The 20,413-nt window shown below is 43.1% G+C and overlaps 3 protein-coding genes and 1 long non-coding RNA gene across 14 annotated transcripts in view; 1 reads left to right on the top strand and 3 right to left on the bottom strand.

Moving 5' to 3' along the window:
* plch1 (phospholipase C, eta 1) overlaps positions 1–7,520 on the bottom strand; it is a 61,079-nt gene extending 53,559 nt beyond the window's left edge. For 3 of the 6 annotated variants that reach the window (XM_081716108.1, XM_027029067.3, XM_027029069.3), the window contains exons 1-2: positions 7,351–7,519; positions 918–1,042 (exon numbers count right to left, since the gene is read on the bottom strand). In XM_081716108.1, the coding sequence (XP_081572234.1) occupies positions 918–981 (64 nt within the window). In that variant the 5' untranslated portion in view covers positions 982–1,042; positions 7,351–7,519. Of the gene's footprint in view, positions 1–382; positions 447–917; positions 1,043–5,053; positions 5,266–7,350 lie in introns of those variants that run through there. The other 3 variants (XM_081716109.1, XM_027029070.3, XM_081716110.1) reach the window with 3 other exon arrangements.
* Positions 5,318–7,803, top strand: LOC113589423 (uncharacterized). The gene is made up of 2 exons (XR_003411975.3): positions 5,318–5,818; positions 7,441–7,803. It is a non-coding gene; the product is annotated as an uncharacterized LOC113589423 (long non-coding RNA).
* Positions 7,804–7,867: 64 nt separating this feature from the next.
* Positions 7,868–13,248, bottom strand: c18h3orf33 (c18h3orf33 homolog (H. sapiens)). Of its 5 annotated transcripts, XR_014124210.1 has the most exons (6): positions 13,025–13,202; positions 12,736–12,795; positions 12,048–12,201; positions 10,784–10,951; positions 9,927–10,439; positions 7,868–8,490 (listed from the first exon to the last, which is right to left on the bottom strand). XR_014124210.1 is itself a non-coding variant. In XM_081716104.1 (5 exons), the coding sequence occupies exons 1-5, from the start codon at positions 13,127–13,129 to the stop codon at positions 10,147–10,149; spliced, it is 780 nt and encodes a 259-aa protein (XP_081572230.1). In that variant the 5' UTR covers positions 13,130–13,202; the 3' UTR covers positions 9,124–10,146. The 5 variants fall into 5 exon arrangements, 4 of the variants coding, with proteins under 4 accessions (XP_081572230.1, XP_035381703.1, XP_081572231.1 ...); XM_081716104.1 differs by lacking the exon at positions 7,868–8,490 and having other exon boundaries at positions 9,124–10,439; XM_035525810.2 differs by lacking the exon at positions 7,868–8,490 and having other exon boundaries at positions 9,124–10,419; positions 10,788–10,951; positions 13,025–13,177.
* A 507-nt stretch (positions 13,249–13,755) lies between these two features.
* On the bottom strand, positions 13,756–19,064 carry slc33a1 (solute carrier family 33 member 1). Of its 2 annotated transcripts, none has more exons than XM_027029077.3 (7): positions 18,834–19,064; positions 17,623–18,415; positions 17,085–17,287; positions 16,640–16,824; positions 16,115–16,232; positions 15,701–15,916; positions 13,756–15,493 (listed from the first exon to the last, which is right to left on the bottom strand). In XM_027029077.3, the coding sequence occupies exons 2-7, from the start codon at positions 18,371–18,373 to the stop codon at positions 15,326–15,328; spliced, it is 1,641 nt and encodes a 546-aa protein (XP_026884878.2). In that variant the 5' UTR covers positions 18,374–18,415; positions 18,834–19,064; the 3' UTR covers positions 13,756–15,325. The 2 variants fall into 2 exon arrangements, with proteins under 2 accessions (XP_026884878.2, XP_026884879.2); XM_027029078.3 differs by having other exon boundaries at positions 18,964–19,058.
* Between the last annotated feature and the right edge of the window lie 1,349 nt (positions 19,065–20,413).

Raw genomic sequence — 20,413 nt, 5'->3', positions numbered from 1 at the left:
CTGATGACACATATACAAGACGCAGTCCAGCAGCAAACCTGCTCAGAGCATTTCTAAATATATACCCACATAATTAACATCCTAATATGACATTTTCTACTGAATGTTAAGAATATCACATATAATAACTCTGGTCTCACCCAGTAACCAGTGTTTGGGAAAAGCATAGTAAACTAGTTGATTAGAATGTTTTCCTGTATTTGTAATAGGCTTAAATATGGTGAAAATATAGTATATAGTCACACAGGGATGAAAAAGCAGGTTGTATATTTTATGACAGCCTGATGGCGATGGCACTATTCCAGTGTTTAAATAAACGGTTTTCCTATTATTTAGCCGGAATGACTCAGCCGGTATAATCTATTCACGTTTGCATACTCACACTTAATAGTCCATTACGTGGGGAGATTGCCTTCGTAGCGTGCGAGTGCGCCCCCTTGTGCCTACTGACATGAATCACATTTCCATACAGTCAATCTAAACTGTATCAAATACGTTCTTAACTGCAGGATGCTTTGCACTTATACCTTGGTCTGTGCAGTGTATGAAATGGAACAGAAACTGCTGTGCTTACACAAGTATGTGAAATCTCACCTGAACAGGACTGTACCATTAGAGAGAAGGGCTTTATCTAGTCAATGTTTTATTGATTCCTTGTTTTTATTCCTAGTTTTATTTATTACTTGTTTTATTTATTCCAAGCAGCCATTAAGAAAGTATTAAGCATCAAGGTTTTTATGATTTATTTGGAAGCAAACATCTGACTGGTAGTCACTGACATAAGATACAGTTGCTGATGATAAACCGCTTTGCCAAGACAGATTATAATTATGTTTACTTAATTTGTTTGTCCATCTGAGCAATGCCAGCCCCTCCCCTTATGGAACAGCAGTGTGTTGACTGAACGCCAAACTGACCATGAAATGTGCTGTTGTCCGTCAGGAAATGACGGCAGTACTGTGGACTTCCAGACATGTCCATCCTCCAGAAGTCCTTGAGGGCCAAAGACAGAGGGACAGAGGTTTGGGGACAGAGGGGTAACCTGGACAGAAGCAGAGACACACAAGGCAGAAGAATGAGATATGTTTTCCCTAAATATTTCATTTGCAGTGACTGCAATGTCTAATTCACAGTTATTGGAGTGAGAGAGAATTTTACTGTTAATAGTAAAATAATAATAATAATAATAATAATACTAATAATGATGATGATGCTGTTGTTGAGGAGGAGGAAGAACTCTAATCACACAAATACGAACTCCATAGCCGTGCCGGCACACTGAGTACTGAGTGGAAATGCCATATTTAAATTTGTTCCAAGTAAATTACAAACCACAGAGACCACAAGGAGAGGGTAAAATATAGGTGAGGAAGAGGAAAGAGAGGAAGAAATGTGTGTGCGCGTGTGTGTGTCTGCTGCAGAAATTGCAGGTTATAGCAATTTCCCTTTAATCATTTTTGCTGACAAGATACACATCTACAATAGACATCAAAAACTGTTATTGTCTCAGAGTATGCTGTTTAGTAAAATTAGCTTTAAATTATATGACTGTCAAAAGATATTTTTAGCTTATGTTAAAAGATACCAGAGTTGATTAAGTGCAAGTCTGCATTTAAAACAAGCAATAATTATTTATGATTTTTAATCAGGCTCCGCCAAGCCAAGAGGAGACAAAGCCTTCTCTCCACTGCCCTATAACTACAATCAGACGGCATCCTCGGGTCTCTTAATGAATGCTTGCGATGATCCGCAAGGGCCGTCTTCTCCCAGCGAAAGGGCTTCTGTAGCTTTACTCAGAGCCTGCAGCCAAAACAGCCAAAACAGCCCTCCAGAAGGACTCGAAGCGGCCCCGAGTGTGACCTCATCTGGTGCGGATAATTAAGGGTTTAATAAAGTGGACTGGCTCTCAGTCCCAGGGCAAGTCAAATGTTTAAGTGCCCAATCAGGAGATGGTGAGAGAGTACCACCTTTTCTGGCCGGCTATTGGTTGTCTTGTTGCCTTATTATCGCTCGCTGCTCTGGTTTTACAGCAGACCTGCCTAATAAAACTGGCATGCCACATGCTGCCATTCCTGCCTAGGATTCTATGTTTTTTTGACGTGATGCTTTCTTTTGACATGACCCAAATCCTTTTTTCCCTGTAAGGACTGGTCACTGCTATTTGTAGGTAAATCCAACCAAATAATTTTGGTCTTGTCTAAATTTTGCCTGCCACCAAACCAGTTTTTTTAGTTTAATATTATATGATTGTCTGAAAAGTACAAGCTCCCTTTCACGCAAACCATAAATCATCACGGACAGAACAAAGGACCTGAAGGAAACCACCCAAGCTACTGTGCCCTCACTGAGGTCCACCGTCAAAGTTTATGATTTTGACCCTTTGACCCCATTCTCCACCAGTCTCATCACAGAAGCAGAAATTGGACACTGCTACACGCCTCAGTGAGTTCCTACTTCTTTCCGGTAATTTCACCCTTCTTTACCCATAAATCTTTGGGAGATGGATATACAACAGGTGCCGTGCGGGGGCATTTGCAGGTAAGGTATTTGGGAGTGTGGGTGGAAGAAAGGTGTGATGCATAAGTGAGGAACAGGGTTCAGGGGTCGGAGGGGCAGGAAACGTAACATAAATCACTGAAGTGGCTTATGAAGCAATGGACAGTGTGGAAGAGAGGCATCAGAGGGCCATGTGCTCAGACTGTGTACGGGTCATGAAGTATGGCTGAGCCAGGCGTGAGAGCCCAGAGAAGGCCAAGGAAATTAAGCAGGGAGTGCTCCACTCAAGCAGTGCCAGGAGACAAAGGGGATGATCAAAGGGTCACTGCAAGGACACCGATGGCCAGAGTCTTAGGTGTCATCCATCTGAAGAGTCGTAACTGGGGCTCGCTGGCAGTGGCCAAGGTCACGTACGCTGAGGGAGAACTGTACCAGACACGACAAGGCACATCTCTGAGACTTAAGTAAACAAGCCCAGCAATTAAATCCATCACTCATTTACTCCATTTCTCACCCAGCAGGAAGCCTGTGCTGCCACTACCAGGTGAAGGTCTTTCCCTGTCCAACAGTGAAAGTTATTCAGGGACGTCACAAGTGTTTGGCCCCCCCTCGCATTTCTACATGAACGCGAGGCACAGGTCAGTTAAGAATCAAGCTGCCCCCTTGCGCAGTAGGAAATTGAGCATGATTATAGTGTCATAGTGTGTTAATAGGAGATTTGGGCTCTCCAGTGAGGCCCTCTGATCAGCCAACCACACGAGAGCTTCTTGTGACCCACCCCGTCTATCCCCCTCCCCCTGTGGTAAGTGGTTCTGTTAGTACAACAGCATGGCTTTCCATCTGCTCTGTTCTCTTAGATCTCCAGCCAAATAATCTAATCATAAGTCTCCTCACTCCCCTCCCTGGCTTTTGACCTGTCAGACCTGTTCACTCACCCAGACTGAACCCACAAGGGCAGTAATGGATGAAGACACAGAGCAACACAAACCCTAGAGGGAACTTACCACATCTAATACCTACAGTAGACTAAGGCCGTCTAGGCACTGAAAGGATACGATACACATAAATATGCTTCTAGGCACAGTGGAAGGCTGGACTGTGTCCATTCTGTAGATCACAAACTAGTCTATGTGTAACTCCTAAATAATATCTACAAACAATTTTTATGAAAATTATTTGCTTTAATTACCAATCCCTTTCCCTAAGACTAGCGAGAAGTGCCCGAATGTGCATCCAGGCTGGTGAAACAAAACCTCCAGCTGATCTTTGAACAGAGGCAGTCACTGGAGCAGTCCCAGCAGCTGAGCACATGAGTGGCTACTGCCTCCCTGGCCTTGATAATCATAACCAGCCAAGGCATTGAGCACATCAGCCAGGACACATCGTCATGGGTAATGAGCCACCGCCAGCCTCCCCACCGTGTCTTTCTGGTTCTCTCTTTTGCTCTGTAGTAATACTCAATTAAAGGAGAAAGAACAGGAGTTAACCTGGCAGCAGCTGTTCTCCCGGCCACTAGATCCCCAGCAGAGCAGAGCAGCGTAAACGGATAACACAACGAGTCAGTGGTGATTGATTGCTTTTTTGGCATCTCAATTTCTGCTCTTTAATGTGGCCTGGGCCAGCCGGGAGCAGGAGGTCCACAAAGATGGCACCTGTGTCTAATTCTCCCACACCCTGCCACAATAGTCCTTGCCAAACACACGCGCATCTCCAACTAAGAGATACTTAGAATGCACCAATCATCCATAATGATACAGAACACTTGTTTATTGGCTCACAAGGAATTTGGTAAGCAAAATCATCATATTGGCTTCAAAAAATGGACTTAAGATAATTTCAGTGAAGTCTTTAAGGAAGATCGCCTCTCTCGTGAACAAAGAGAGAAAGAGAGCAAGAAAGAAAGAGAGAGAGAGAGGTCAACAGCTCTGATTGCTGGTATAATCTGTTACTACAACTGCTCAGGAATAGTCTGCACTCTTGAGAGGATTGCTATACAGTGAATAACACTTTAATGGGTATTAGGAAAAATGACACTCTGGGTATGGCCAGAAGGGGGAAGTCAAGGTTCCAGTGTTGCCAGGTAACACTCTAGAAGGGGAAGAAAAGCCATGTGACATTTCCAGGCTAAAGACCCTTACCTGCTGTTAGTATGTCCACTGGAAGAAGAAGAGAAAAAAAACAGGTATGTATTTCTTTATAGGTTTATATGTGTGCATGTGAGAGAGAGCTGATAGTGTGCATAGACACCAGGATGTCTGGAACTAGAGAGGTATCATCATTCAGAAATGGATCAGACAGGGACAAGTGACCTTATGAACTTTATTCTCTGTGGAGCTATAAAACAAGACTCTTACAAGCCCCCAGTTCCACTCTGGGGCACGGGACCCTAGTGCCCTTTGACCTGTCCTAGAGTTTTTCCTTTTTCTTACTTTCTCTGACAAACAAGCAAATATAAACTAATCACATACACAGTGAGAGCAGCATACCCTACTAATACACAATACTTTTATATCTTTACAACATTAGTCACCAAGGATTTAAAAAACTCCACTATTACCACAGAGGAAGAAAAAGAAGCTCTGTGTACGTCCGTCTGATGTTCAGAACATTTACTCCACGGTGATGTTCAGAACATTTACTCGATGGTGATGCCTTTCGTTGTGTTTCACAGATTTGTAGAAGTTTTAATCAGGCAGCTTTTTCCAAAATTCTGTGGAAACCCTCAACTTTGGCCAGACCACAAAAGTAGCAGGCCATCTCGATCAGGGTCTGAAAAACAGCGAACCGACCCTAGGGTCAAATCTCAGAGCCAGTGAAATCAACAGCAAGACTGACTGGAGGCAATTGTTGTCCATGAGAATAAAGGTTAAATAATTCAGAAGGCAACATACTGGCCTGACTCCATGCCTGTGCTACACCAGAGCAACACAGTTAGATGATATGCCCAATACACTGGAGTCATTTTACCCCTCACGTGCCTTCACGCACACACACCAGAGGAGTTTGTATCATGGTGACAAGGACTAGGATTGTCTTAGTTGCAGAATGGGACATTCCTCAAGTGTGTATGTGTGTGGTTGTGTGATTGTGTGTGTGTGTGGGGGGGGGGGGGGACATGGGAAGAGCATAACTACTCAGTGCCTTCTGCATACACCTACACCACACCTATACCTGACTAACCTTTCAGAGTCAACTGGAAATTGTAATTATCATTTTTGCCCCACTGTAATATTGCTGAAGTTAGTCAGTGACTGAACCAGAGTCTAAGGAAACGTAAGAATGTATTGGTTTCCTTCTTTAGCAACCTGGCCGTGACCATAAGGTAGGTGTTTTGCTTTTAATATTCACTTCTAAAAGCATTCGCAAATATGGCTTATGAAAGCGCTTATGAACACAGCTAATTAATAAAATCCGGGGCCCTTTAGGGGTTGATCTACTGCTGCCGCTTTTAATGAGAGACGGCTTAGTGCTGTGCTTTCTAAGTGGATAAGACTGTACATAAGGGCCGGATGTGAGAGTCAGTCAAGCGGAGAACACTGAATTATTTATTTATTTGATGGGGCAGTTTTAATTTGCTGCTGCTGATACTCCTGTGTATGGAACAGAGCAAATTCAAATGCATTGCATTAGCGCGCTCTCTCTCTCACACACACACACACACACACACACACACACACAAACTATAGAGTAAGTAACCCTAATACAGTGGCCGCTATGTGTGAACTTAAGGATCCAAGCACATGTGCATTAAACACAGCAGGTATCAGTAAGGTCAGAGGAGACAAACGCAATACGATATCAAAGCCTTTAGCTTTGAGTTAATACGCACTATCGTATTTTCAAGAGGAAACGCGGTCAAAGACTGATCCTTCTGTCCTCGGAGTATTCGCAAATCTCGGTCAAGGATGTCAAAGAGGCGAGCAGGGTGCGCTTACACCGTTTTATTAACGTTCAGTGAGTACGTGATTTACTCCACCCGGGCAATATTTTATGACCAGTTCAGTTTAGAGGAGCGCGGACTTAGAATCAAGGAAAGTAAACACGTTCTGGGACGTCTCTGTCTGGACAAAGACCAGTAACGGTGTAAGGGTGCAATCTTGAGGAAGCTTCGAGACTAACGAAAACAGGCGTGTGCACTGCGCGCGAAAGCTAAGGCCACAGCGAGTGCGACGTCATGAGCGAATTCCCAGTAAAAACTGCGCGCGTCTGCTACATCGCGTGCGCGGAGCGTCATTAATCACGTGCAGCGGGGTTTTAACCTGGGACCCCCAGGACCTATCCGACGAGAGGAGTGGACTCGCCCCATCGGCTTCACAGGCTGCGTTTCCATAAAAAGCTTTTGCTGGTAGATAGAGACCTCCCTCAGACAAAGCAAAGAACACGTGAAACCAGGACGCACTTTATATATTCTTAGGTTTCCTAAGTTGTGTTGTATTTTAATTACAGCAAACATAAAAGAACTCACTTGTAGTAACTATTAGGCTTTATGGTGTAACATAATGTATCATCATTATTTGAAATGGACACTGAATTTTTTTTTTTCCCCATATGTAACTGAAACTAAGAAACGGGGTCACTGGATGGGCTGAATTTGTATAGCCCGCTGAACAGGTGCACCATTTGAACCGGGTTCCCGTGTGGTGTAACGTTAGCCTACAGTAATCTGGTGTGGAATCGTTCCCAACAACATCAGAAAGTTCATTCTTTCTTACCATGAACTCAGCATCGGCTATAATAGCTAGAAAAACAAACGCATTCATTTACAGTTGGATTAACAAATACCACAAATAGGGCTTAGATTTACCGGAGATAAAACCGCACCTGTTTAGCAAAGAACAGTGGCAAAGCACTTACTGGTTTCTTGTCTGAACTTCCTTAAGTCAATTCCGCTCTGTTGTTAGAAACATTTAACTCACGGGAACGTTGTCATCTTTTTTTCCCTAGGCGTATGTCTTTTCAAAGGGCGTCAAACTCGGGAAACTGCACGTAAGAGGCACTGTTTACCGTTCAACTGGCCGAACTCGTAGGGGGTAATACCGCCACCGCACCACTTCTCATTCAAACTCTGTTAACCGGCTCCAGGAAAACGAGCGGCGGACTCTCAGGAATGGACTTGCAGTATTATGACCCGGGGGGCGGGTTGCATTCATCGGGCATTTTCAACTAGGTAACTTAAGCCAGGAAGCAAGAATGTCCACTAGGAGAATGGATAAGGGCAATTCTAGACTTTCTTTCTAAACTTTAGTGAGTTTATGAATATCCACCCGTTTGTCCATGAATGAATGAATAAATGAACGAATGAATTCATTAATTTGCTGGTGCTTGTTCATTTAGCTGCAAATATAAAACGTAGTCCTTCTTCATATAGTTGTAATTATGATATTTATTAAGTTGTTTATTATTTACATGACTTTCAAAAAACTTTTTTATTTAGTGTTTATGAAGTGTATGGCAGACAATTCATTTCAAACATGCAATGTAGTGGTGATTTTTAAAGAAATTGATCAACTTAATTACTGATTATTAATTTTTACCCACCACTCAACTTTCTGTTGTACATATATCTCTTTTAATGTGAAAAACAGAAAATGAGGAAAGTGGGACGCAGTCAAATTTTCCATGATTCAGTTCAACGAGGAGTGACAATCTCTCCATCACTCTCCACCATGCATACAAAATAAACTTTTGCAGGCATTTCCAGAAGTCCTTTCAACGGTCCGTCTGTCCGTCCCACAGATTCCCTCCCACCGCTACCTCTATCTCAGTTCAAAGTCTGTCAGAGTTGCACCCAGCAATCACGCTGCTTTTATGCGCTCTACTGGTTCAAACTCACGGGGCCAATAGGAGGCGAAGAATCCCACCATGGCTGCTGGTCACATTTGCACAGTAAAAGGGGCGGCGGCTAGGCCACACTCCTCCAGCTCGCTCTCCTTCCGCACTATGCAGTTTCCTGCAGCCATCATCCATTTGAGGTTTTTAGACTGAATGTCAGACCTGTAAAGTACAAAGACCAGTCAGGAAGATTAGGTGAATTCACAAGGCCCTTTTTGTAGGCACACTATCATCAAATGAGGTTTCCAGATATTTTTCCATATCGCTATATTGTGTAAAGAATTTACACACCAACACTCACTAGGAATACAGCATATGGAGCCATAGTGACGCTATCCATCACACACCAGAGACCCTCACCCAGGATCAGTTTTAACTTCCTAATGCCCTGAACTCTCTTACATAGTGAAGGGGAACTGGAATTAAATGCCTGTTCTGAGATTCTGTAAGAGTGCGGAGTGAGTGGTACTAAGAGATGAGTCAGCAGTGTTGGGCCCTCCTACACAGGACCTCCTCAGACTCCACGCACACTGTGAGGATCCACAGAATGCTGGTCTACAACTCTATTTAACTCTTTGCAGCCTGACTGATTTAGTCGCACTTCCCCATTGAGATGTGCTGTTCACCTCCTCCTGTAACACTTTTGCTATTTGACAGAATGGGAGGTTCTAATGCCTTAGAACATCAACCATGACAATGATCCAGCTCATTAAATGACACCAAAATCACTTGCTGCAGTAATTTGCAGAGAAACGTTTCTTACAATGCTTATACACAAACACAACAGCAACAACAGATTTTTGTTTTGCATTTATTATCATTAACATCTGTCAGATATCATTGAAGAAAAGCTCCAGTGCCATTACACACCCTTACAGACCTAAAGTATTCGTACAGACAATGCTCTAGAGAGCAGCTATCCATACTTCCGAAAGCCTTTTCCCATTTTGTCATCCCCTACATCTTACTGATTCATTCTTCTTAGTGTTTTCCCCTCTCTATCTACTTCTTATAGTCGAAGGCCTCTAGGACCCTGAGAGGATACCATGTTTTTTGATGCACTTTGTCTTCTGGATTAGGTGTTTCTATGGCAACAACCCCCCCCCCCCCACCAACCCTATTGTGTCCAAGGGGGAAAACCAGTATACCCCCACAGCTTTGTCAGCAAAACGATGCACCCCACTCCTCCTTCTTAGAGGGGGAAAAGGAACAAAGGAGCATTATGGCATAGAAGATGATAAGGAGATCTTGGTCACTATGACCATGTTGATGGACTTGAGAGAGGCATGTGGAAGGCAGGTTAAATAATGAACCTGCTTCTGGTTGGAAAACACATCTTTGAGGGTGAACCACGCGTGGGCCCGTGTGAAAATAAACGGATCCAGAACTGACAAATGCTCTCTTCATCAAAGTGCCCACAAGATGAAGATGGCAATGCAGACTTCCCTTTAAGCATACCGTCAGAATAAAAGCGCTTCTTTTATGTTCAGACACATCACATTCCCCTATCCTGCCAGCCTTGATCTTAAGCAGCACTGAACTGACTCCAGTCTTCCACTTTTAGAAGAATAGGATTAAGAATGAATGACTAAATTCACCTCTCCTGTGTCTCTTCTGGTGTGAGGGAATATGGAAGTAACAATGTGTGCTGATGCTAGAGGAAGTGGAGTTTTTAGTTTTATGCAGCCTAAAAAAAAGCCACTAATACATCTAGCAGAAAATAAAGATGTCAGGGTGAGGAGGACTGCCTCCAACATCCTGCGGTATCTGCATCCCAGGCGGCCATGACGGTCTTCTCCCTTTCACAGTGCGCATGCATCACTGGTCCCTCCCCTTCCACATCCACTTCCAGGCCCTCTTTATCGCCATGATGACTGTGTTGTTTCTGAGGGCATGGATGAGCCGCTCGCTCCGACTCGGCTCTTTCCACAGGCCTTCCCCCTTCCTCTCGGCCTTCAGCTCCGAGCGGAGCAGCCGCTTGTGGATCTTCCAGTAGAGGCGGGAGCGAGGGTCCAGGCCATGGAGAGGAGCGGTCCTACCCAGGCCTAGTCGCAGGACCTCCTGGTTCACACACGTGGAAAACAGAAGACCCTGCAGGGATGGAGAGACCTCTGCTTATGCAGAACAAGATAACCGTGTTGTTGGTTTTTTTTTGGGTGAAAACATTTGTGTAAATAACAGTAAAAGTGTATAGACACCACAGTTCAAAATAGTGCTTGAAAAATGAGTGATGATCAAATGCGGTTCATCAGCTGAAAGAAAGATTTGTGGGCTAACTCATTAGTGTTTATCCCTTAAACAGAGATCACCTGACAAGTATGAAATACCTCTGCTGCTCATTTCAAAAAGGAAAGAACCATTTAAATGTGTTTACACATTTACTTGAAGGTTCATCATCGGTCAAGCACGCCTTTTTCATGGGATGATGTGAACCAGCAGATCCATGTTATCTCACCTACCCTGCTGACAGACACCAGGCAATGGAGGCAGTCGCCCTGGCGACCAATCAAACGCAGCCAGACTGCCTCCTCTGGCCTGAGCCTCTGAGCAAGCCAGTCCTGGCCCTGTGGGGTCAGCTCCACCCCAGCCAGACGCACATGCAGGGGGGCGGCAACGGGCTGACCTGCCGGAGGGCAGAAGAAGAGTCCACGAGTCAGCCATATCTGTGCGCTGACCCTTTTAGCACCAGGCTCACCAGGATTTTACTTCAAAGTAGTTTTACGATGGGAAAAGTTGGGGAAGGATTAAAGCTATCTATCTTCAAAAGGTGTTTTAGAGGAAGGGTGACTTTTCTGTGGTCTGAGTCCATTATATGGACAAGATTAACTAAAGGATTTGGAACCCATCACCCTGCGGGGTGGAGGACTCATATTTGTGCAAGAAAATATTATTGCTGAAAAAGATGATTATTGGGGATCATTTTTCAGTTTTCCATAAATGAACAAAGATAATTATGGGGAATGTGGGTAGATTCTAACTCTATCAGATGCCCATTATATATGGAGAAAGAGTCAGGAAGACAAGATACTACTGAATGGAATAAACATGTGAGACAGTCATGAATCCACAACAAGAGTCATAATCCCTACATCTTAACTTCAGTTAACAATAAATACAGACCTGAGCAATGCTCATTTCAATCATTTTAACCCACTTTCAGGGCATGGCTGCACACTAATATAATTATAGAAGGCATTTTTCTCTATTAACTATGTTACTGAGACATCTCATTAAAATAAACTGAAACAAAATCTTGTAAATGTGCAAATGTTTGCCATTCAAACCCTTTAATTTGCTTAGAAAAAAAGGGCATAAGCTTTGTAAATTTCAACAGAACAGTGGAGTAGAAAGATTACTCTCTTCCCTGGCAGAAAATAGTGTGATTAATAAAACAGATACAAAAGCAAACTCAGCTCAACCATCGGATGAAATGAGGAGAGAAAAGATGTTTGATCAATCCTGCAAACAAACCCTCCTCTTGCACAATAATGGAGAAAGAACACTAAGGAAACAGTGACTATCTGTGCATTTGTGTTTCCAACAAACTGCGATTTGCAGCAAGGATTCATTTATAATTGCAACCGGATGTGTGGATGAACGTGTTGGCCTCAGATGGGAAGTGAATTTTTTTTGTTGTTTTAACTGGTCTCTCTGAGGTGGATATGGGGGTTTGTGTTAGAGGGATAAGGTTGTGGATGTGGGGTTGTGTGTGCTCTTACGATTAGTTAGCAGGTGAGACACTATGGGGACATAAACTGGGACATGTTCCACTTCAAGCCCTCTGTCTGTTACACGTCTCACTCTTCCTCTGATACTAACTGTTCTCTCAATAAATCGGACAGGGATTTCTGAAGGAGACCCAAACCTAGTAATCTGATAACAAAAAGAAAGAGCAGTTAACATCAATTTTAAATGAATTTTTTTTTCTCAAAAACTAAACGTTCCAACCCAAGGAAAGGTTATGTAAATCCTAAAATGTAAATGTAATGAAAATATATAAACCATAAATCATCTAAATAAAAGGCATCATTTAAAATGTCATATACATTGTAAATAATTTTATATTGTTTTATAAAACAATATACTTTTTTTTCACGTTACCATAATCCATAACATTCTAGTCTCTTTAAAAAATTAAAGAGTTTAATCTGGATGTTGCGGAGAAGGAATGAGACAGATTAAATTAACGGGTTAAATTATAATTACATTAAGTGTCCAACTAAATTGACCTGGACCATAACCTACTAACATCACAACGTTACCATCTGTGTCTCAATGTAAATATGTGAGAATACTATAAACGGTAGAGTGCATCATATTAAAAATTACTAATGGGTGATATCGTAATAGGCCACTATTTTCAGAACGGAGAAGTGATTAGTATTTGTAATGGTTCCTTATATTTACCAGCTTGATACTCGTCGCTATGGTAATAACACCGGCTACTGCAAGCACCGTGCTGATGTTCTGCGAGGGGACATTTCATTATATTCAGTTTCCAAATATAAAGAAAATACAGGTAGTAAAATAATCAAATGAAGAGGTGAACTATAGTGCCTGGACCCCTGCCGTTTAACAGTAAAGAGTGTACGATATTGGAAATGTCAAGGGTCCAGGTCTCTTTCGTCTTGCCTAGCCAAGTTAGCGGTGCCTCATGAGCCCGTGGTAATGTTTTGCACTAAACAAAATGCCTTACCCGAACAAGAGACAGATGGTCGTCAACAAACTTTGATGCTACTGTCACAATATTGAAGAAATAAGGCTCGCTTTTCCCGTTTTTGTCACAACACGACTCCGGCATGTTGTTTAGAAAATGAAGCCCCGCCCATTAGAGACGGAAAGGGAATTAGCTCAGAAAATGCATAAGGCGTTTCCCTTAAACCTAAACAGAAGTCTCTTCTTCATACCTACAGCTATAGCCGCATTTTACTGTGCGGTGTGTATACTAGCGGCATGCAAATTAAGTGTCACTCTCCACCAAGTTCTCACTGGCCAGTTTCTATCCACAAACTGTCTGCTGACCAGTCAGTACACAAGGAACATACCGCATTAACAGAGATAATAGTAACATGGTATTGTTGCTGGTGGGTTTAAAGTGGTTTCCAAGCCCAACATATCCAGCTCGGAGAACCTAGAGGCAGACCATTGATACAGGGCGACAAAATGGCTAACTCCAACTGTGCATGACAACAGATGAGCTACAGACCCTGTAGACCACCCCACCAAAAAGACCATCAGAGTTGCATGACATCATTTTAATAACATGCAATATATGCTTTGTATTTCTTAAATGTTTAAGTTTTGGAACACATCTAAAATGTTCCTCAGAATGGTTTACATTTTTAAAATATTCCCAAGTCTCATCAATACAGTCACACAGTAACTGCAGTCCTCATTACAAAAAAAACATTTGCCTACATACATAACTACCTTGGAAAATATTCCAAATATCCTTTAATGCCACCAAAAAAAAAAAAGCATTAACATGAAGAAAAACATTTCAAAAGGATCCTAAACATAAATCAAGTGATTAACTTAACCAGTTAACAGGTGAGATACAATTACCCTGTGTTTACTCTTCCAAATGCTGGTGACTTACTATAATATCAGATAATGTAAAAGTTCACACACTGAACACCATCACTAAAACAGGTCATATAAATAGGGGGGGAACCATACTGACCATGATTCATTGGACACTGACAGAAAACACAGATGTTTCTTTCCTTAACGACATCAGTGGTAGCAGGTATGGGGAATTCAGTCACACACACAGATATGCTATGCTAGTCTGATACTATGAGAACAGAAGGTGCGAGTACACACCCTCTCAGCTCATCACCCTAAACACTATAAATGAACACATTCTTGAATGTGAGCCACTTCACATAATGTTACTTGAATAAGGCTATGGGCCTCCGTCAGCTTTAATGTGGATTTATCTGCAGGGGTGTTTTCAGGGAAGCATTATTTTGAAGAAGCTTTACACCACAGGCCGGGTGTGGCTGCAGGTGTATCGAGCACACCACCTTCTCATTTCGGCTAAGCCGGATAAGTTATGATTATTCACGACTCCTGCTACTCTAAGAAAAATAAGCATTACATATGAAAACTACTTGAAGTAGGATGTTTGATGTGGGTCAAATCCTTCATGTAAATTCACAAATGGACATCAAAATAATCACATTTTTAGCAGCAAGAAAGGATAGAGCAGTATGTAATGTGAATACAAAATTAATGTACTATCTTTTTAAAAAAAAAAAAAGTTTTGGGTTTTTTTTTCCTTCAATTCAAAGAAAAAAATGCATCAAATTAAGACAAATTATGCTGAGCTACAAGTTGACAGTCTTGCAGAGGTAACCATTCTGAATCAATAATTACTGGCGCTCTTCATTTGGGGGGGGGGGGAACAACTCCACAAAGGATGAGGAACTCAAGTAAAATTTAAAAAAAGCCTGATTAAATAATATTTGGCATAACAGAACAGAGACGACCAAGTACAATGCTGAACCTTAGAAGCAGTAAATACCTACATTCAGGTATGGCTTACAATATGCATTACAGTACAGCTTTTTGACCCCATTTTAAACTCGGAGAAACAGCAGGAGAGCAGTCAGCCTATGGACTTAGCAGTACAGAAAATCGCACTGTTTAAACCCCCAAAAGGTTAAACATTCATCTTTTTTCAGGGTCTTCAGTCCAGCAATAGCTTGACTGAAGTCTGAAAAAAAGCCATTACAAGAATGAGGACTCGAGTAAAAGCAAGGCAAGGCTTTGTGTGTCCACAAAGGAGAAAGAGAAGTGTGTGGGAGAGATCATTGAAAAACGCTAACGCTAATAAGAAGTGAAACGCATTAGGTCGTTTTAGAGGAATGCAGATGAGATTATGCTAAACGGTCCCCAATGGGTTCTCACATACTGTTAGCAACATTAGTGTTTAAATGATTCCTTTAAGGGGTCCAAGACACTGGGCCAATGTCACCCTCTGGTGTTCTTGTTATTTGCAGCTGCGGCAGTGCCAAGATGACGGGCTCTCCTCCTGCAACCGTTTCATCTTCTTCCCGAAGAAGATCCACCAGCACAGGCCTATCAGCACACACACCAACGACTCCACGTAGTAACCGTCCAGAGCAGTCACACACACGCCGCCTTCTTTGACACACAACTGTGGAAGAGAAAGGGAACGAGGGGATCAGGTTAGTGAGCCTGCACTACAGAAGAAATTCAGCACACAGTGCTTAGTAAGTGATTCGGAGGGGCACATTCTTTCGTTACCTAAATTTAACAGGGAAGCCAAGCTGTGTGGGGCAACCTTGACTGAGGCTGGACTAATAATAACAATGGCGCACATCACAGCAAACGGAGGACTCACCCCTGCTTCCTCGGCTGAGCTGCAGATCTGGCCCGGCGCTCCCTGGCACTGTTTTTGGGTGAGGGGGTCGACCAGCCACAAGGCCAGGGTGGAGGGCCAGTTCCCACCAAGATTAGTCACCGTGTTGAGGAGCGTCATGTAAGTGCCCCCTATCACAGGGTCACTCACCTTAGCATGGAAAGCCATGCAAGCCACATACATGCTGTACACTGCCACCTAGTGGAGAGACAGGAGTCTTAAGATTTTCAGTTTATGAAATTGAAAGCTTAACAAAACAACTTTGTTTATTGAAAAAAAGAGTTTTTCAGAAAACATGTGTAGCATTTGATTAGTGTGAATCTGCACACATTATTCTCAGTGTTATTTGTTTTGGGTTTTTTGCAGATGTGACACTCAATCGTTTTGCAGGCTCACCTGATGCACAGCATAGCTGAGCAACACCACAGCGTAATAATACACAGGGAAGCCTTCCTTGTGCCCAACACTGGGAGTCCACCACACCAGTAGTGCATACTCCAGACCAATCAGCAACCTGACAAAGGCCACACAATCCAATACACACACCACTCCAATCCAATACGCATCATCGCACTGGGGCCATTATGGTACCAGGGTCTGTACACTGATGTGACGCTGGGTTATAAATAGATACCACATAAAACGTGATTAAAAAGTGGCTTACCATGGTTTCTTTTATATATATTTAAGCGGGCATCTGTACTAGTTTAGAGCATGCATATGAAAAATTGTGTATCAAGTATTGTATTAATAAATCATATTGTCAGTTCTGACAGTAGCGAACATTATAAAGTAAACAAGGCAAGTCAAGCTATTATAAGTGTTGAGAAAACTCGACATTTTTCCTGAATGAGTGTAAACATTTGCTAAGGATTTCATCTGAGCGGGACATTGTAACAGCACGAGCGGGTTTTCAGGCACCTGAAAGGGAAGGCCTTGTAGAAGACGTCGAGCGGCCGCGGTCCCGCTGTGTACTTGCTGATCACCAGTGGCAAGAGAATCTGCAGCGGGACCATGGGCACGGCCAGCAGCGCCAGCTCCGCCTTGGGCACGCCCGCCTCCACCAGCTTCAACCCCGTCACCGCGTCAGCTGCAGAGAACCCAATCTGACCCACGCGGGTGGGGAGAGGGAAGCAATGCAAAACTTTGAAACGGACAGAGATGACAGACACCACGTGAGGCACTTTTCTGCTTAGATCTGATTCGATGATCGTTTTACGATCCTTATACAATGAGCTGAAAAAAATGAGCATGATATTTTGACATGCATTACCGCCACCATTGGAAATAGTTTCTTAGATCAAAAGATCCATTACTTGTTTAATCTGCCAGTTTCTGTAGAGGTGATTTAACGTAGCTGTAGTACCTTTGATGTGAGGAGCAGGCAGCAGAAGGTGAAAACGGTGGGCATCTTGATGATTTGGAACAGGAGCCGGTAGGTCTCCATGACGCCCTGAGTCTCCTCTTTTGGTCTCCTCTTGGAGCGATGCGGTGCACCATTCTCCTTCTTTATGAAGGCCACCAAGGTGGTAGACACCATGAATATGATCCCCCAGAAAAACAGGAAGTCTGAGGCATACATGAAAAAACCAACATGAAAAATAAAATATCTATAAAACCATGCGCACAGAACCGGTACCTGCAAATAACGTTACCTGAATTAACTTATTGTTCATCAATGCAGAATATAATGAATAACAGTAATGATCTATATTCTGGCTATTTCTATTTATGACCCACCAGTGGTTGTGTATCTGTGTGCAAGTGTGGTTGTGTGTGTGTGTTTGTCACCATAACCATTTAAACCTCTCATGCCGAACAATTAAGTCACTTAATGCTGAGTTCAAGATAAATAATAATCAGACACAAAAAAAGTCGTCATCAGGACCATCCTCTCTCCATACCTGACAGTGTGACGATACCCTGCTCCTGAGGCTCAAACCTCAGGTACTTATTGCAGAAGTCAGCCGACTCCAGGGACAGGAACAGCACATTCCCCAGGAAGTAACCGGCCGTCTGGCCCACAGAGTTACACGTGGAGGCATACCCCACGTTCCCTCGGGACAGCATGGTCAGCGCCCAGCCGTCCACCGCAATGTCCTGTGTGGCGGCCAGGAATGCCAGAAGGAAGAAGACGGCGGTGAGGGTGACCACGTCAGGCCCCTTCTGCCCGTCGGTCCGCAGCAGGGAGTCCGCGGTAAAGGAGAGCCCCAGCATGAAGAGCCCCAGCAGGTACTGGGTGGGCACGAGCCATGACTTCCTGCGGCCGAAGCGCCGCACGTACAGCGAGTCCACCAGCGGCGCCCAGAGCAGCTTCAGGCTGAAGGGCCAGAAGACGAAGCTGAAGTAGGCCTGATCTTTGTAGCTGACGTTCTTACTCTGCATGATCAAAGGGATGCTGCCGGCGAGGCCCAGGGGGACGCCCTGCAGGATGTAGAGGAAGAGCAGCAGCGACACGCTGCCCAGTTCACCACGCACATCGACCCGCGCTCTCAGCCGCATGTCCTCGCTGTCCGACACTCGCAAGAGAGCCCCCTCCTCGTCCGCCACTCCCGCATCCGGTGGGTCGACTCCCTGGACGCTCATGTCCATGGTCCCAACCGCGGGCTTCCTCTGTCTTCCGTTCATGTGCGCTATGGTCTCGGACAGGTCCATGTTAGTTTACTGGGCATCAAAGCACCTTGGCCCGCAGCAGCCCTACAACCAGAAAAGGTCACGTCAGCCTGAGGCCCATCACGAATCAGAGTGAGAGTAAGAGCCTCAGCAGCAAGTAGCTTGCTCTTATTGAAAATGCACAGACAGCATGAGTTAGCAGGAACAGCGCCAGGCCCACCACTGGTGTCATGAAAACACCAAAACAATGATGACTGAAGGTGGCTCGGAAAAACATTAACTATAAGATATTACACTTTACACATGGTAAACGGATTAGGATCTTGCGCTGTTCCACCAAGAAGCAACCGGGTCTTGGCAGCACCAGGGTCCCTAAGTTTTAACTACGAAATGAACAAAGCTAATAGCAGAACAAGACGGAAAAACACGACACGCCCATAACGAAGAATGACAAGAATAATGACAAGGATATCCAGCCAAGGACATGTAGGTGCGTGCTTACCTTTCAACACGACACGCCGCATGCCATGTTAACGATTAATTAGTTAATAAAATGTGTAAAACGGAGTAGAGAGCAGCTACCTAACATCAACGGACTTAAAAGCGACAATATATTGTATAAAAATATATACCCGTGAAATAGCAGCATACCCAACTAACTGGTGTTCACAGAGTGCAAGGTTTCAATTTCTACAAACGAGGAAGCGGTGTCTGTCGTTGTGCACCAATCAAATAGCTCCGCACTCTTCGGCTGACGTGTCTTATTTCTCCTGTTTAGGGTTCCGCTTTTTAGCGCAAAACTTGAATAACTACTAGACATCCGCTGAACATTTCTATTAGCAGTTTTCTATTATTACTAGATCTGTTTCGAAAACCCCAAAATCTATCAGCAGGAAATCTAATTTAATCCAATACATGAAATCTTCTATATGAACCCAAACATTTAAAGTGATCATTCTTGTGTGTCAAGAGGCAGGGCTCATCTGTAAAAATCATTATACTACAATGACATTACATTGGTATTATGGCATGGTAGATCATCACAGACACAAACCACTTGTGTGGTTTGACAACGTATGATATAGGACAGCAGCTACATTACACTTTAAAGTCACTAAATGCCAGATTTAAAGATAGTCCAGGTTAGTTTCATGTAGGCTCATCAACAATTCATACCGAATCACTTTTAGCTGAGGAATTAACACCTGGAACTCATGTGTATACATTTTTTGTCTTTAGTCTCATCTTCAGACACATTTCTGCTGTCACATAGCACGCAGACATAATACATTTGACCCAGTACGTTGGAGTAGAAATGTCTTGCACAACCTTAAATCAAAACCCGCTTCTCTTTATGGCTGCTCTGACCTACAGTTTGGAAGCCATGCTGAAAATAAACTGCCATTTTTCCTTTCTAATGTTTTTGTGTGCTACTAATCCACAGATTTTTAATTATCAATTATCGGTATTTTTAATTATCAAATTAATGATTTGTGAACCACAACTTTGAGTCAACCCAATGTTAATTATGCCGATTAAGAAACATATGAGTTTTGAGTTATGAGTTTTAATTTTTGACTTATGAGTTTTGAGTTAAGTGTTTTGAGTTTTTGCATTATGCCCAAATTTTCCCACAATCTTAATATGAACTGTTCTGATTTTAACTGCTTTTATTTTTTTTCACCAGACAATCATTTTCCAGGAAAGTAAAGCATTCCTTTGCCAGTGTACTTGATTAATTAATAAGTTTGGGTTGTGCAAGCAATCCCCAAGGGCTAAAAATCCACAGAATGTAGAAGTGTTCTATTGTTAATTTATTTTTATTTTTGTGTACAGATTTGATGAGGACTGGAGAAAATGTTCTCAATAAGAGGGAAGTTGATTGATGTTATCAGTGACTGGAATGTCATCATTCCATATTCCATGAACAAAAAGAAACTACACCTTGAGCCACTTGTTTCATGCATGACTGATCACTGCCCTCAAGTGAAGTATTTGGTAACTGCACCTGTAACTCTGGTCCAGTTCCTAAATAGTGTGATACTGGTATTGCTCTGTTCTTCACTTCCAAAAAGACAAGTA

Source organism: Electrophorus electricus, chromosome 6, assembly GCF_041902795.1.
Source record: "Electrophorus electricus isolate QZ-2024a chromosome 6, ASM4190279v1, whole genome shotgun sequence".
Lineage (NCBI taxonomy): Eukaryota > Metazoa > Chordata > Actinopteri > Gymnotiformes > Gymnotidae > Electrophorus > Electrophorus electricus.
The sequence above is the reverse complement of the archived record's forward strand: the minus strand, read 5'-3'. Positions and strand labels throughout refer to the sequence as shown.

What these genes read in the sequence shown, in the direction of transcription:
- c18h3orf33 (XM_081716104.1), bottom strand. Translation starts at nt 13,129, where the DNA reads ATGCCGGAGTCGTGTTGTGACAAAAACGGGAAAAGCGAGCCTTATTTC. An exon ending in ACCATCTGTCTCTTGTTCGG is followed by an intron (nt 12,796 to 13,024) that starts GTAAGGCATTTT and finishes GTCCCCTCGCAG; the next exon opens with AACATCAGCACGGTGCTTGC. An exon ending in TAGCGACGAGTATCAAGCTG is followed by an intron (nt 12,202 to 12,735) that starts GTAAATATAAGG and finishes TTTTGTTATCAG; the next exon opens with ATTACTAGGTTTGGGTCTCC.
- slc33a1 (XM_027029077.3), bottom strand. Translation starts at nt 18,373, where the DNA reads ATGGACCTGTCCGAGACCATAGCGCACATGAACGGAAGACAGAGGAAG. An exon ending in GCCTGCTCCTCACATCAAAG is followed by an intron (nt 16,825 to 17,084) that starts GTACTACAGCTA and finishes CGCGTGGGTCAG; the next exon opens with ATTGGGTTCTCTGCAGCTGA. An exon ending in TACAAGGCCTTCCCTTTCAG is followed by an intron (nt 16,233 to 16,639) that starts GTGCCTGAAAAC and finishes GGCCTTTGTCAG; the next exon opens with GTTGCTGATTGGTCTGGAGT.